The sequence below is a fragment of the Dermacentor andersoni genome, chromosome 6 (genome assembly GCF_023375885.2).
Source record: "Dermacentor andersoni chromosome 6, qqDerAnde1_hic_scaffold, whole genome shotgun sequence".
Classification (NCBI taxonomy): domain Eukaryota; kingdom Metazoa; phylum Arthropoda; class Arachnida; order Ixodida; family Ixodidae; genus Dermacentor; species Dermacentor andersoni.
In genome coordinates this window covers 56380129-56395880 of record NC_092819.1, presented here as the reverse complement: position 1 = coordinate 56395880, position 15752 = coordinate 56380129, and the positions used below count along the sequence as shown (strand labels likewise).

The following is a 15752-nucleotide window of genomic DNA, read 5'->3' as shown; positions in this document are numbered from 1 at the left end:
GCCACAGTTGAGGCGGCAGTATGGACGGCGACAATTCTGATATGCAGAAGGAGGCCTGGAATCGACATCGGTACGAGATGAAGAGGAAACGAATCGCCCAGGGAACAGACGAACAGCGCGCCGAACGACTGGCCAAACGCCGCAACATAGCTAGACAACCAGACTAACCTGGACTTGCAATCAAGATTAACCAAGGCAAACCGTGCTATGCCTTAGCTTTCGCTATGTATATCCTGGCATAGCCGAGCTAATCCACTGGCATTTTTTTAGAAGGAACTCTGGCGCTGATGTCTACTGGAGCGGAAGGTGTTGCGCATCAGCCAGCGTGGGAACGGTGCTCAGCACATGGATTTGCCTAAATTTCGTCCTTCTGGCTTCGAATGTCTTAGCGAGTTGGTGAATTGATCTTCAAAAAAAATATTGCTCCATAAGTGCGAAAATTGCCTCCAGATTAAAAATTTTTGACGGTGCGAAAAGTTTCTTAATCCCGTAATGCCCAACGAATTCAACGCCTGAAAATGCTGATTTAAGCGCCTATCGCGTAGCGTTTTTGATACGCTGGAGCGAGTTTTCCATTATGGATAGTTCAGCGACCGAATTACAAATTATTCACTATACTAAATAAATTTTACGTCACATTTCTCGTTTCTTTTTGCACAAATGTGCTCTCCGTGGCCAGAAATAAAAATTATCAAGTTGTAATTTTCCTCGGTGTGGAACTTTCCGAGCAATAAAGAGCTAAAAAAATCTGGAACGCTGACAAGCACAAAATTGTTGCATAATTCATTTCTGATTACCGAGCGAACCGGATTAAGTGTGAAAACGTCGCATTGTGTTGCTCCCACGTGACCACATTCTGCGTCATGACGTCACGGCACAGTAATCTACTAAAGGAAACCAAAATTGGATTTAGACAGCTATTCGATTTTTTCGGTGCTTTGAGGCCTGCCTTTCCTTTTCTTTTTTTAGAGGAATATGACCTTCATTTAACAGAAGAAAACGTAGTCGTAAATATCCTGAAAGACATCAAAGATGTTGCTGAAATAACATTCAGCCTTTCTACAGATGTATTTCCCATGACCAGAAATGAAGGTGAACATACTAATTAACTAGATTATTTCACCTTCTTTAATGGATTTGAAAAGGCGATGCAGGTATCTAATATATAGATGATAAATAAATAAAACGTTCCATTTCTTCTCGTGCAGCTGTGTTTGGGCATTATTGGGTTAACATGACGTCACCTTTTGTGTACTAGATGACAGGCTATATGTCTTCCATATATGTTTTCTGAGGAACTCAATGTGGTTGCGGAGTGGTGTTAAAGAGCCCTTATCGCAACCGTGGTGTTCTTCGTTCGAACTAAAAGGCATTTTTATTTCTCGGTGTGTGTTGGTACAGCTCCGAGACGGTTAGCCAGATCCGTGAAATTGTGTTGGAATGCCCGTACAAATGTTATCGCATACAAAAAAAAATGAAAAACATCGATTAGTGACAAACTTCGGGGGAAAACACATAAGAAGCGATTCGTAGAAAACTCCAAGCCCGAAATCATCTTATGATAATTTGTGCTGGCTTGCTGCTGATAACACATATGGTATACACCGCAGTATCGCTTGCTAGGAATTTTTATTCTTTCTTTGACAAAGGAGCGACTACTGAAGGAGATATTTCGAAGCGATAACTATCCGTCGTACCACACTACGACTGAAAGTGTGAAAAGCCAGCTCCAAACCGTACGTAGTTTAAAAAGAACATTCTGTCTTTTTTTTTCTTTACTGCAGAAGAGCGTCTTTTGTTGTTTCTTATTTTTCTGAAATTTCTCTGTTTTCTGTCTGTGAAGGGCGGATTCAGAGCACCTCTGCAAACGGAGATCACCAGGTCAATGGTCAGCTTCTAACAGACCCACAGGTAAGGAACAGGGCTGAAAGATCAGTGAGCATTCGCGAGAGTACACATGCCGGTGGCACATGATGCTAATTGGTTAAACAGTTTACTCACTAAGTTAAGTTTTCAGCACTGAATGTAACGCTACCATCGTTCCGTGTTTTGACTTCTCTTTGGTGATACCAACATTCTGACCCTCTCTATAGCTATAAGCGTCCATCCTACATCATTCGAGCTTCCGTCAACATGTAAAGAAATAAATCTATCGTATTTGTGGCAGTCTAACCACGACTTCATTGACATCTGGATGGATACTATGAGACCACGATTGACTTCTCGAGGTTATCAGTACCCCAACGCAACACTACGAGAGACGCCGAAGCGAAGGCCTCCGGATTAATTTTGGTCACACTGTCATCAAATGAAATTTACGGCGCAAACTAGATAAGGTACTCGATAATAAACTGCCTTCTTTTTTTCTGGGCAACTCTCTGCGCATGCTATTTGATTCGTCTGCCAAGCTTGATCGCCTAGCATTTCTCTTTTTTTTTTTGGTTATTCTGTGTTAGCACGTTTGTTGGGGCCACGTACGTGACTTACCTGTGCTTAAAAAATCGCCCTCTCGTTCTGAATAAGATCACCACTTGGAAATTGGCTGCAGTCTTGTGTTCTATGCGCTCGTCTAGTTCGCGCCGTATTTTTTTTTTTTTTAATATGAACCGTTAACTCAAACCAAGATGCTGCTTCCACCACACGGGTTTCTTCAACGTGCACCTACAACGAGGCATACAAGAGCGTTCTTTATTTTTTTTTTCATTACGCATCCGGCGGAATGCGGCGGAGAATCGAATCCATGACCTCTTACTCATCAGGAAAACGCCATATCGCGTGAACCAACGCGGCGTGCGATTGCCTATCACGGCGTCCGTATTCTGACGAGAGTGGTATGTAAAAAGCGCTCGTGTAGCCTACTTATAATTAGGAGTACTTTAAAGAAACCCAGCTGGTCAAAGTTAATCCGGAATCTTTCACAGAGCGCGGCGTCTAATTATAAGCTCGTGTATTGCTATGACACGTTGTGTAACACCATAATTTGATTTGACATACTAACAATTATAACTACACCTCAGTGTCCTTTCTTTACAGGGAGAAGATTCCACGCCTTCTTGAGGAATAGCCCATGGTGAAAAAGAAACGTTAGATCAAGAAGCGTGAAAAAAGAAAAGACATTTTATTAAAACAATGCAGCAGCGCGCTCATCATTTCGTCGTCTTCATGAAAGTTGTTCGTTGCTCTCGGGCGCGAACTAAGATGACACTAAATGCATCGCAGCGCAATGGGGCGGGATAAAAATAAGATAGAGACACACGAAAAGCGAGAAATGACTAAGCTTAGAACATTGGGGCACTTTGTCGGCGGGGTCAGCAGCGGCAATCGATTACTACTGCAGCCGCGGTCACAGCAATGTCGGAATAGAAACCTGCCACAAAATGCTAAGTGGCCGTCAGGGTTGCAGATCCATTTCCGATAAGTACACGAACGGAATCGTAGCATGTGACCACGCGTTCGAACTCAAACATTGCAAACGAAGTTTGTTCTGGTGGCATCAGCGAGCACCCAAATTTAGAAAAAAAAATTAAAATGTCAACCGACATGCAAGGTTTCACTCAAGCACTGTTCTAGAGAAGGCCACGTCAGAATTCAACGATTTAACAAATTAAGAAACACCAATCGGAAACTCCGCTTTACGAACACATCTGTTCGCACGCACACGTAGATACAGAGAGATAATCGATGCTCTAAAGGCTGTGGGACACTGTTCGAGAAAGTCTCTCAAAAGAACCGCATTGCCTGGCGTCGCACCACGGTTTCCGTTAGCAGCTATTGCAACTGAGCAGCTCAGCCCCGTCTGAGGAAAGAAAAAGAACCTCGCCGACGTCGATGACCTTGAGGACGGAACCGCGGAAGCATTTTCTTGAAATGGAAGGATCCTCGCAACGAACAGTTACAAACGAACAGCCCCGAGAAAACATACGGTTCACATGCACATAACTCACACGCTCACGTTCACGCTCACATATGCCATTCGCTCAGGTCGGTGACCTTGATGAGGACTGGCACCGCGGGCAACGTGGGCAGGTGACCGCTGCCCTGAGCGTGAATCGGCATCGCCCGAGAGGCGGTGTCCATCTGGCCAGAGGTGCCACTGTTGAGCACAGCGGGTGCACCACTCGAAGACGTCGCGCCGACCGCCTCGGGGGCATACGCGGCGGCCGAGGCGTGGTGCATCTGGAAGGTGGTCATCCCGATGCCCGGCGAAGCGGGAGAGGCGTTGCCCGCGATGAACCACGGCACGTGGGGCTCCTGGCTACGCCTCGGCTTCTTGCGGAGGCGCGCGACCACGTACTGCGCCACGTCCCCGGCCTTGTCGGTGATCCAGTAGAACTGGGTCCTCTGGTACGCGGCCACCAGGAAGAGGAAGGCCGCGAAGCCGACGATGGGCAGCAGGCTGTACCAGCTGAACGGCGTCAGGATCGAGTCGACGATGAGGGAGCCCATGGCTCTCGGTTCAATTCGCTCGGGGGCCTGCAGGGTTGCAGAGGCGAAAGGACGGTGCGTTTGGTTCGTGCCGCGATGCACTACTCAGTCGGGAAGTGTGTATATACATGGAAGGAAGCGCGATTCACTGAGCGTGTCGCCGTGCGAAACGCGAATCGCGTATACGTCACGCCCGCGGGCAGAAAAAGAAACAAACAAAACAAAGAAGCAGCGCGGATGACGTTGACAAGCACGCCACGGGTCAGCTGTCGAACGGCATCGAGTTGCGAACGCGGTGCAGCCACCGTGTAGTTACAAGCGATAGGCTTTTTTTCGCTGACGCGCCATAATGGATAGCCGTGTCGTTGGCAGATTCTCAAAGTTTCGTTAACCACGGCGCCTGTAGAAAATGACGGATACATTACCTAACCGTATCGACGCTACAACATGGCGGACAAAGCGTAGCCGCGCAGACATTTGTTTCGGTGGTGGACACCTGCTCCAATATTTTATAGCAATTTTCTTCTTTTTTTCATTTTCCGTCCTGTATAGCCCTTCGTAAGTGAGTTGCACGAAGCCGCATAGCATCCATCGCCAGCCAGCTTCGGCCAATTGGCAGGTCGAATGACAAGAAGTGAAAAGAGCCGGAAGAAAAGAATCCTTATAAAATACGGGCCCTGGCAATGATATTCATTTGGAAAATGAAATATTCAGAGCTCTAATAGCTACGTGAACTAGCGGCTTTGCGTGTTTCGACAGTTCTAACAGCATATCCTAATTTATCTGTAACACACAAAATGTAAAAAAAGATTGTTATGAGGGACGTCGTAGTGGAGAGACGATCGAGGGCCAATTTTTGACAACCTGAGAGCGCGCGTTGAGGGGGAAGAATCGGGTCGGGCATTTTAGGTGCAGAGCAAGCGTGAGTACTGTTCAAAGAGTCTGAAAACTTGCACTGTCTTGAGTTCTAAGCGTAACCCGCCGTGACAACTCAAAGGCCCTGCGCTACTGAGCTCGAGGTCACGGGTTCGATACCAGTCTACGGTCCCCTACTACTGCGTGTCGCATAATCAGATCGCAATTTTGGCGCGTAAATCCCCCCCACCCCTCCCCTCCAAAAAAAGAAGCATGTTGTTTTTCAATTCAACATTACGTGCGTATTATAGGTGGGAGGAGAAAAAAGAAAAGAAACGTATACATTACGTACCGAGATGCCCCGCTGGTCGCAGTCACTCCACTAATTCGTACTTATGGGGCTCGTAAAACAAGCCGAACAGGCACTCGACAGTGGAGCACGCGCCAACGAACCGAGTCGACCGTGGTTATCTGCCACGAGACGATGAGGGTGCGTCAGCGAGGAAGCTGCCGCTTAATCCTTTCCTTGTTTGTCCACAGCTGGCACCGAGCTGCCGATGTCGGGGACAATCGGAGGCGCTAAAGAAATGCCCAGACGACTACGCGGGGGTGTTCTCAGAGACAGGCTAATCTTCCCTAACGCAAGAGGAAGACAAAAGAGAGGGAGAGAAAGCTTGGTCACCGCTCGTCATCTGGCAAGTATGCAGACGGGCGTGCGCGAACTGTCTTTACTTAGATAGCAGAGCAGGGCCTTCAGTTGACACCCTCGACGTCTTATCTGACAACAGAAAAAAAAATGTGGCAGCAAGAAATCGGAGAGGGATAATGCATGTAAATATATGCAGCTCCCACGCAGTGTCGAAATCAGTGTAAGCGAAGCATCGATTGGCCCCTCCCTCGAGCGCTAAATATGTAGTTATTTATTGTTTTACTGCTGCAAACGTACGTTTCAATTGTCTCAAATCTGCTACAAACGACGAGTCGTAAAGCTGGCAATTAATAGTGCGTTAAAAGCCTGCCCCTGTGACCTAGAGAAAAGGAGGGGCGGGGGGGAATGAGAGCATCGGACTATTATGGCTTGTGGGCTTTGTTTCAAATGTCACCATCGGACATAACCTTTATTTTTATTTTATTTTTACTACTACCGCGAAAAGCCAGGAAGCCATATAAGTAAATCTCTGGGTTAAATATTCTCAGATTTGTGTTCGTTCTTTCAGTCGTGCACAGCGAAGAGACAGCCTGCAAGCCGGAATAAGAGGGACGTTTCTGTGTCTGCGGGCACTGTACAACGGGGTGATCAAACAGGATGGGCCATGCGAACCAATGAAGGCTGGAGGCCTTCATCGAAGTTAAGTGATTACTAAATGAATGCGTCGTGAATCACACCTAGGCGTACTTTCATGGTTTGTGGTTCAAAAGCTCCTCGAGTCGCAGGGAAAAAGGGTGCACCGTGAAACCAAAACTCGCGACACGAAATACGGTGAACGAATGAATACGGTTAACGTGTCTGTCGTTGCGTAAGGCATGCCCTGACACGTCGATGTCTTTTACTGAAACCTTTCGCATGATCATATTTCACCAGAGTGATTGTTTTTCATCGCAAAAGTTCATAAGCAAGGAATGGCGCTTTTTTACTACGCCAGGCCCTTGCGTCAGAAATGCCCAAATCATCATCATCATCATCATGCACAAGAGCCTGTGGCTGCGATTGTTTTGTTTCACCGTAACCTTTTGTCGCTGCGTTTTGTCCTATGCGGTGCCTTTGAAACCATCAACTTTGACCAACATGCCGAAACCGCCATGGTGCCCAAGCACGCGCTCTGCTGAATCCAGGGAACTGAACTGGTTAAACAGAAAGAATGAAGTCAGGGACGTTAACCAGACGCACGTCCTGTTTTCTACCCTTCAATGAGGGGAGAGGGGGACACTGGGTCGCAAGAGAGGAAAAGCGCGCTATAGTCGAGCACGTGCGTGAAGTTGCGCACACCGAGTCTGTAAACTGAGCTCGTAGGGCGTGCACGCAAAGGGGCTCATCGCTCAGTGCTCACCCGTTACGGACGGTACTCCGCTATAACGACGCACAGCATTCCTGGAAGGGGCGCGGCACTCCCGAAGCCACAAGGTACGAGACTACGCCGGCGTCGACGCAAATCGACTGCCTAATGGCTCTAAACGAGCCAAACACACTTGTTCACTGCAGAACAGAACGCGACGGAAAGAGGAGAAAGCTGCTGGTGGTACGTCACCGTTGGGCTTGCTTCCAGTCATGCGTACACCCGTGAGCGAAAGTATACGGACCACAGGATCTCGGGAAACAAAAAAAAAAAAAACTAAATTTCTCTGTAGTTAACACGCATAAACTGAAATTTACGAGTACGCTGGAAAGCTCGCAATGCCCAACTCTGGACTGCAGTCCTCTATTTCAAGTTGCGTTCAAATGCAGAGGGGGGGAAAAATCGGCTTTATCGCACAATCCCTGGTCCGTATACTTTTGCTCACGGGCGTACACCTCTCTCAGTGCGAAGCCGTTCGGCAAGCTGCCGGTTGCGACAGGCGTGGGGGAGAGTCTGTCTTGCTTCTTCTTAACATTTCCTTATGCGTGCCTATACTTGTAGCTTTGCACGGTCAGCGCCGCACCTTTTCTTTCCTGTTTTTTTTTTCTTTCGTTTTTTTTTCTGTGAACGGAGGCACAGGCTCGACTTCCAAGGACAGACGTGAAGTCTCTGCTCCGCCGCAGCGGTGTCGCAGATTCTTGCTCCGTCTGAAGATGCTTTCGTGTTTGCCGAGGCCGTACGTGAAGAGAAAGAGCTAACGAACGCGTCAGCAGTAAACGACCTTTTTCTTTTTTCTTTCCCTTCAGATTCTCAGAGTCAAGAATAAGCACCGCTCCTCTTGGTAAACTTAATCGGTAATATTCCAAATCAACAGTCAGATCGAAAAGCAGTAAACTTGCCTACTATAAGATCCGCGCTCGCTGATTCAATGCATGTCAACATATCCCTACCATTTACTTCAGTACAGTAACACAAGTACGAGGCATATTCAAAAAGTAAGGGTAATTTTGTCATAACACACACACACACACACACACATATATATATATATATATATATATATATATATATATATATATATATATATATATATATATATATATATATATATATATATATATATATATATATATATATATATAGGAAGACGAAAAATAAAGGCAGTGTTCGGGTATCATGTTCGTCTCCGTCCGCAACCTCCTGCTCGCATCACACAAGTCGACAGGATAAACACCTGGCAGCCACCTCATCAGCTGAACATCAACTGGTGGTTTTCCATGCCACGCCGTGAAACCCAAGCGCACAGATCCACCGCCGAAACAGACCAGCATCAAGAACGCTGCATCGGAAGCCCTGGACGTCCCCAAGTACACTGGATCAGTGGACGATGGGCCCGTGGAAGGTTGGTTCCACCTCTTCGAGCTACACGCAACCAGTGCATCATGGTCGGAACGGGAGATGGTCGCCAACTTAAATGAATACGTGACCGGTAAGGCATTTCGCTTTTACCTCACGCACATCTTTGAAAACAACAAATCGTGGGAGAAAAGTCAAAGAAGAGATGATCAGTCTATTCCAAGTGTACGTTACAGATCCCTCCATTATTCACCAGCTGGAGACATTTCAGCTTGGTCAACGCATTCACGCGCAGGCCCCGCGTAACGATCATCATCAGTGCCGAACAAGGCCTCGTATGAGGAACTCGTCGACGAGTTTCCCATATCGTGATCCTCCCAAGAAGACGACGCACAGACGCATGCCTAGCATGATGATGACTACCGCGGAGCCATCTTGACCATGCTCCCGATACCCTGTAGGAATCATGTCACTGAACTATGTGACGCGTTCACACCGTTGTCTCGCACACGCGGCCAACCACCCGATTTCGCGTCACGTGACGCTTTCACGGCTGTCGGACAACACCGCATCTCAAGCGCCACTGTTGTTTATTCCGATGAAACGAAGCCGGCTTGCTATCCGACAGTTGGTCAGAAGGAAACGGCCACCATGCAGCGTGCATAGGTGTTCTTTCCACGCGAAAAGCAATGCGCTTTCAGCAGAAGCGTATAAACCACGTACATTATAGGAGAGCAAACCACTTCGCAACACGCAAACTTTCTTGCGCGTACAACACCCGAACGAGCCTATGCCTCTGCAGGAGCGTCGCAGGCACCAAGCGTCGCACCCTGCCATGTGACAGTAGCCCTCATTCATAACGGCGTCGCAGCAGCCTCAGAGGAGCCTTCTGTGAAGCCTGGCACAATGCTTTTGACACCAAACAAGTCTCTCAGAAGCGAGCAGTGTGCCGGATACTTACAAATTACCACGTCAATTTGCAAAACAAATCAAAACTCAGTTCCGGTGGAAACGCTACCTCGGCAACACCCGCAGAAGCATCGAAAAGGTCAACATCAACTCCATTAACGACTCCAGCGAGCACAACGACGGCTTCCACACGGGCGACGACGGAGGGCGTTGCCGAAAGCACAGTTGCAACAAGCAAAACGTCAGCGCGCAATCCAAGTAAATCCAAGGCGAATTCAAAGAAGACGCCGTTTTGCAAGAAAGAAACGTCGCCGGGTGTACACCTTCAGCATGCCACCTATCAGGATTTCTCCCACCCCAATGATTCCTGCAACCACGCTGTGCACAACGACGAAAAGAACACGGTCACTTCCCAGGTATACAGGACCAATAAAGACTTCGCCTCGACCACTGGGTCCACCGAACTATGGTGGCTAGAGGGACCTCTAGCCACCATAACCGAACGTTCGAGCAGGAGTTTCCGCGTGTCCACAAGTCGCGACGAGTAAGCCGACGCCTTCTATATCCGAGTTCCCGCTGCTGCATTGTGTCCGAACATTCATTCCTCGGAACATGCATATGTCGTCGGGAGGGCAACAGCCAGCCTCGGCCACCTGAGCTATGCTGGACGTCACCGGACTGCCGCACATTTCCCGGAAGTTGTAATATATATATATATATATATATATATATATATATCGTGCCTCAAACAGTTAGTGACCATCTAACCGACACGCCGAGGCAACTTTTTGCAGATTTCGGGGACGAATATCTCGATTGTGGCGCTAGCCTTGGGATTCGGGTTAAGCAGACGTGACAAAGCGACAAATTAGAAGTTGATTAGCATATTTCAGTTAATTAGCGATATTATCGTTAAAATTTATTTTGCTTTCAATGTCCGCCTTGCCCCTAGTCTAGCTTGTAGAAACGGCAGGGACTTAAGGACTTAGATATGGTACTGTCTTTCAAAGCCCCCTAATCTAGCTGTAAAACCGGCAGGGGCTTAGGGACTTAGATATGACACTGTCTTTCAAAAAAAAAAAATGATGACAATAAACGTGTTCCGCGTATAGAGAAACGCCTGGTGTTGATTACAGGTGCTGGCTATTAAAACTGCTTTGCAAAGAAACCACGTTGATTGTGCACCTATACGTATGAAAGCAGACGCTGAACCCGAGCAACCAATCGGCGCGACAGGCCACTATAGTATATCTCGTATATCTCTGCTGAAGCGCTCGTACACGCTATAGAGTCAATACCGGGACGCCAACGCTTCTCCGCTCTATGCAGCCTTTCCACGGCCCCAATGCTGCGGAGCCACCGAGCCGTTATCGAAGGCAGCGCGATAAGGACTCCGGTGCGCAAGGAGCCGTGTATTGCAGCGGTCACGCAGTCGCGAAGCCTCGTCTATGTGTTGAGCCTCGTCGCCTCCGGGCCGAGTGCTTCGAATCCACGAAGGAGCGCCAAAAGCGTGTAGTCGTTGAAGTATACGCATAGTCGTTGGCCGACGTGCATTAGCACTTAGCGTGCGACCTGCGGTAAACAGGTGCATCCGTCCCACTTGACGTCGTCGTATTCCACGAAATAATCCGAGATGCCTTCAACGCGGGAACGGCTGAGGGCGCGACGGAGGAAGTGACCGTGAGGAAGTGAAACTGCGATGGTTCGTAAGATCGAATATGCGATCGTAAGAGCGAAGGTCGAAGCACGGCGGCCAAGCAGACAGGTAAGAGTTTTCCGCAATACGCGCATATATTTTGGCTCCGGTCGCATGAACTCTGTGATACTCGCTGATGGAGCCAGAGATAGCTTAGCATGCCGTTACCGTTGGGTACCGTTACCGATACCACCTGCCGCGCCGACTGCACGTGCGTGTGGTTCACCACGCGTACGCTGCCGTGGGCAAGCGGTAACGGTATAGACCGGTAACGCTAGGCTAAAGTACTCTAGTTTCCGCCTTTAGTACATTGCATGCCTAGAAGCAAGAAGCACGGAGAAAAAAAATTCTTGTTTATATGGGCGCTTGCTGCCAACTAAAGGACATTGAGGAACGCGTCAGCCTCATATGTTCCTATTCCACCATTTAGCGTGTAGCACCTGAGACGTTATTCTTAAAGTTAGAATGTAATCTTCCGCCTCCAGCTGTCTCTATATCTGCGTTGTTTTTATTCGCCTCAAGTGGAGTACGAGTTGTGTTCTGCAGACGCCACAAAATTATCATTAATGGTCATTATAAGTGAACGTTATCAGACCTCTTGCATTGTCAATTTTTTTTTGCGTACAGCGCTTTCGTTTTATGCCATCCCAACAAAATGCTATTATGCAAGTTGACAAAAAAAAAAAAAAGGAAGGAGGGGAGGTATTAATAAAACTGCAGCGCCTTTAGTTTAACAAATAGCCACCAGGCGGACCGCGCCGAGCACCGATCTCCTGCGCGGCGATCTCCGCTTCTCGTATAAACAGCACGCCAGCAATATTTTTTTTTGTTCACCGCTTTTCTGACAAAACGCATATGCCGGGAAGAACAGGGGCAAGAATCAGGTATTCTTGCCCCCCGTAATCTCAAACCACCTTTGATTCGAAGTTCTGCCTCCACTCCACCGTACTGAGTACAGCGCCATCCTTCGACTGAAGAAGTTGCTACGCCTCTCAAGAATTGACGCTGAGTGTCAATGAACCGTAGCGACGCTTCTGTGGAGGGGCAGCGCTGCCATCAACTTTCTTGAGTCGAGGTTGAGTGTTGAGTGAACGAACAATACGCGGGTAAAGATCTCGGATTCGAAAGTACAAAAGATCTCACCGCCGGTTCTGTGCGCGTGAAATTATTCAGAATATGTTTTCGGTTTGAGCAAACAGCACAGCTCTGCTCGATGTGCAAAACTGGCAATCAGTTCCAGTCTGCTGTTGCCCTTATCAGGAAAAACCAACAGGTATGAAAATGAAACCGAAGAGGGCCTTTAATTTCGTGCTCCCCAGCTTCATACATTTTGTACGATGTGTTGCAAAAAATCTTGCCTAATGTACATGCCAAGATGCTTCTTTTTTTGTATACGCTTTTCAGTTTGGACAAATAAAACTCATGCATCTCATGCCATAGACTGCGGTTATAAGTTGTTTCCAAGTATAGTGATAAATTTTACGAGATTAACGATACGACTAAACGTAACCACACACTTTTTTAATAGCTACTTTAACCTTCTGTATCCTTTGTACCATGGTAATCAAAATATTGTCTTCATTTACTGCTGTAAATTCGGCCTGGTAAGCAGGAAGGGCGTTGAGGTGAGAAATAATTTAACGAGAACTGTTGAGATGAGCATGGTGAAGTTTTCAATGGTAATGTTTTTCAGTCTCAAAGTGCAACCCACCAGACCTGTTTCCTTTCACTTCTAAACGCCAAAATGCATTCTGCTGTCCAAAATAGATGGGAAAAAAGTATATGTCTGTACAGTAGTTCCTCTGTACAAGCTACCATGCTACATGTCTCTCAAGTCTTGGCATCTTCCGTTACAGGTACACAGACGGACACTTCCCTTCAAAACTTAAGCTAAGAGAAGAACAGTCTACGGGAACGACGCCATGCTGCCCATAGTGGCGATACTGTTGGCAGTCGCGGTATTCCTGATCGCGGCCGCCACCATCGCCTGGCTCTACCTCCGCCTGATCAGGCAGATGTCGTGGGATGATCACAAGGGATCGTACCAGCCGTCCAAGACGGAGGAGAAGGTCCTCGGCAAATCGCTGTCTCTTCTAAACGGCACAGCGAAGGTCGCCGCTTTCGACGAAACCGACCACAAGGACGTGGAAGCGGCCGAAGAACAACCGTCGGACTCCAGCGTGACACTACTGTCAGTCACACCTCGCGAACCAGAAGACGGGCCCGCGCTCAACGGTAGTTTCGCAGAGTTTGACCAATCACAGACAGCCTCCGGTACGTACTCCTCAGAGAACCGTCCAATAACGTCAACGCCTGCAGACGGCCTTAGCGCGTGTCGCTATACAAGGCCACAAGTGCAAACTGCTTACGTGGGGCGAGGTCTCTGTTACGCGTCCGCGACGCACACTGACCTTAGTGAACGCAAAGTGTCGGATACGTCCAGGTCTAACGTTCCTGACAAGCAGGCGACTCGACTGAACGAGCCCGCTCGAAGCCACGGCGCGTGCGCGTCGACAGCCGCAACGCGCCGAGAGAATGCGACGGGCGACGTCGAAGAACTGTCGCTGTCGCTGATGCTCTGGGACTACGCGGGCTTCGAGTGGCCCGGCAAGAACCGGGAAGACGTGTTCGCCACGGACGTTGACGCCTACGCCGGCTCAGAGTGCAGCGGCACCGCCGGCGAAGAGGAGGAAGAGGAGGAAGAGTCGGACGGCCACTCGAGCACGTCGGGAGTGCACCGAGGAGTGCGGAAGACGGAACGCTCGTACTCTTGCTACCCGTTCGTCGAACACGGCCCGCGGCAAGTGCAGGATTACCGGTGCGTCCCGTTCGCGCAACCCGAGTACGCTGCAGTGCAGTGCAGCGCGGCGTCTTCGGGAAGCCTGCCCATCTCGGAGGAAGACGAGGCTGACCAAGCGTTCTTCGGGAAGGCCCAGCACGACGAGACCTACAGGCAGTACCTTAGAAGTATCATCCTGAAGCGTAAAGCGAGAATGTACTACGGACTGTACGGCGATTTGCCCTACTCCTGAGTACTACGAGAAGAAACACCGGTATGCGTGGTCCTTTCGGCCATACAAGAACTTGTACTTCCAGAAGCCTGAGTGTGCGGTCAATGACTCGTGCGTCTTGGACAGGCAACATTGCTTTAACCTTCTTTTCTATCTATCTCTTTTTATCGATGTGCTGTCAGCGCCATATCCGTTTATGCCAGCACACAGAAACATCCGTGAATGCCCGTGAAGTGAACTTAAAGAGCTCAGACGCACGAGGCGCATAACAAGAAGGCGACACACACGTTGCAATTCCGCGCGCGTGTGTGGCACATTCTCGTGTTGTCCCTCGCTCGTTCATGCTGTTTGGGCGCGTCGACGAAAACATGAATACAACTTGAAGCAGCGCGAAGGGACGACGACAGGAATAAGAAAAACGACCTCGACAGGACGATTGCTGACCTGAAGTTTAATCGAGGACGCACCAGGCGGTGTACGCCCTGCCATGGTTGTTTTTTCTCGTTCCTGTCCTCGTCCCTTCGCGCTGCTCCAAGTTATATTCTGGATGAACCAACCCGCCCAAATCAAGTTATTGTTACAACGAAAACATGCTCGGTATCTGTCTGCCCTCGTAATATTGTCGGATTTCTTTCCCTTTTAGTTATTATTGCACGGGCTATTAGATATACGGTATATTATAGTTAAATGAATTTGGGCGGACCTTTTTCGCAAACAAGTTGTACAGGTCGCCAGTAGAGCTTACTGTCCATAATTAACTCTTCGCAGTGTGTGGGCTGGTCTGTCCGCATTCCAGCGCCTCTAAGCACTTTCCCTCTTGTGTCCCATGTGCACAGCCACAGCATACGGCGCGGGCATCCGCCGCAGACGATGCTGCAGGGCACCTTTAGCACTTCACGGGGTTTTTCAGTTGCTGAGCCAGCCCATTTCTGACGCCAGTTCAGTAAGAGAATCAGGATGGGCACTTGATAGTCGGCAAAGCTATTCTAATTAGAGGGGGTGCTAGATGATTTAGGCAGTCTCATTCGCGTAACGCTACTGCGCTTGTGTCGATCGAGCCACGGCCATGCGTTTCCGGCCATCGAGCGGCCGTGGTCGAGGGCGTACCGCAAGGAAGCGATATGCTGAACGCAACTCTACAGGAACTGTTTAAAAGAAAAGTACAAAATACTATACGGCACAATGCCATTGCCGCGACACATATGCATTTGTTCTGTGTACGTGCTCGTTTTAGTCATGAAATTCAACTTTTTACGTGTTTGTCGTTTCCTGCATGAAGTAAGAAACAGCGTGACTGGAATGAAGGTAAGCATCTCTGTACGGTTATTTCGTTGAATAAATGCTTTTACTTCGATCAAATACAAATACACTGATGGCAGACACATGGACAGGGGGCGCAGACTTTCTATCAGATCTCTATCTTTAGATATCTATATATCTATCTAT

The 15752-nt window shown here is 48.5% G+C and overlaps 3 protein-coding genes across 4 annotated transcripts in view; 2 read left to right on the top strand and 1 right to left on the bottom strand.

The window, feature by feature from the left end:
* The window catches only part of LOC126523045 (EF-hand domain-containing protein 1-like), a 43904-nt gene extending 40792 nt beyond the window's left edge, over positions 1-3112 (top strand). The window contains exons 10-11 of one of the 2 annotated variants that reach the window (XM_050171873.2): positions 1844-1911; positions 3034-3112. In XM_050171873.2, the coding sequence (XP_050027830.1) occupies positions 1844-1911; positions 3034-3057 (92 nt within the window). In that variant the 3' untranslated portion in view covers positions 3058-3112. Of the gene's footprint in view, positions 1-1843 lie in introns of both variants that reach the window. The other variant, XM_055066574.1, reaches the window with a different exon arrangement.
* Positions 3100-5883, bottom strand: LOC126522840 (uncharacterized). The gene is made up of 2 exons (XM_050171676.3): positions 5633-5883; positions 3100-4473 (listed from the first exon to the last, which is right to left on the bottom strand). Exon 2 carries the CDS (start codon positions 4444-4446, stop codon positions 3961-3963), a length of 486 nt encoding a protein of 161 aa, XP_050027633.1. The 5' UTR covers positions 4447-4473; positions 5633-5883; the 3' UTR covers positions 3100-3960.
* Positions 5884-10975: 5092 nt separating this feature from the next.
* LOC126522833 (uncharacterized) lies at positions 10976-14459 on the top strand. The gene is made up of 2 exons (XM_050171666.2): positions 10976-11364; positions 13152-14459. The coding sequence occupies exon 2, from the start codon at positions 13218-13220 to the stop codon at positions 14325-14327; it is 1110 nt and encodes a 369-aa protein (XP_050027623.1). The 5' UTR covers positions 10976-11364; positions 13152-13217; the 3' UTR covers positions 14328-14459.
* The last annotated feature ends 1293 nt before the right edge of the window (positions 14460-15752 follow it).

Bases quoted from the DNA above. Each gene is read 5' to 3' on its own strand.
- LOC126522840 (XM_050171676.3), bottom strand. From the start codon at position 4,446: ATGGGCTCCCTCATCGTCGACTCGATCCTGACGCCGTTCAGCTGGTAC.
- LOC126522833 (XM_050171666.2), top strand. From the start codon at position 13,218: ATGCTGCCCATAGTGGCGATACTGTTGGCAGTCGCGGTATTCCTGATC.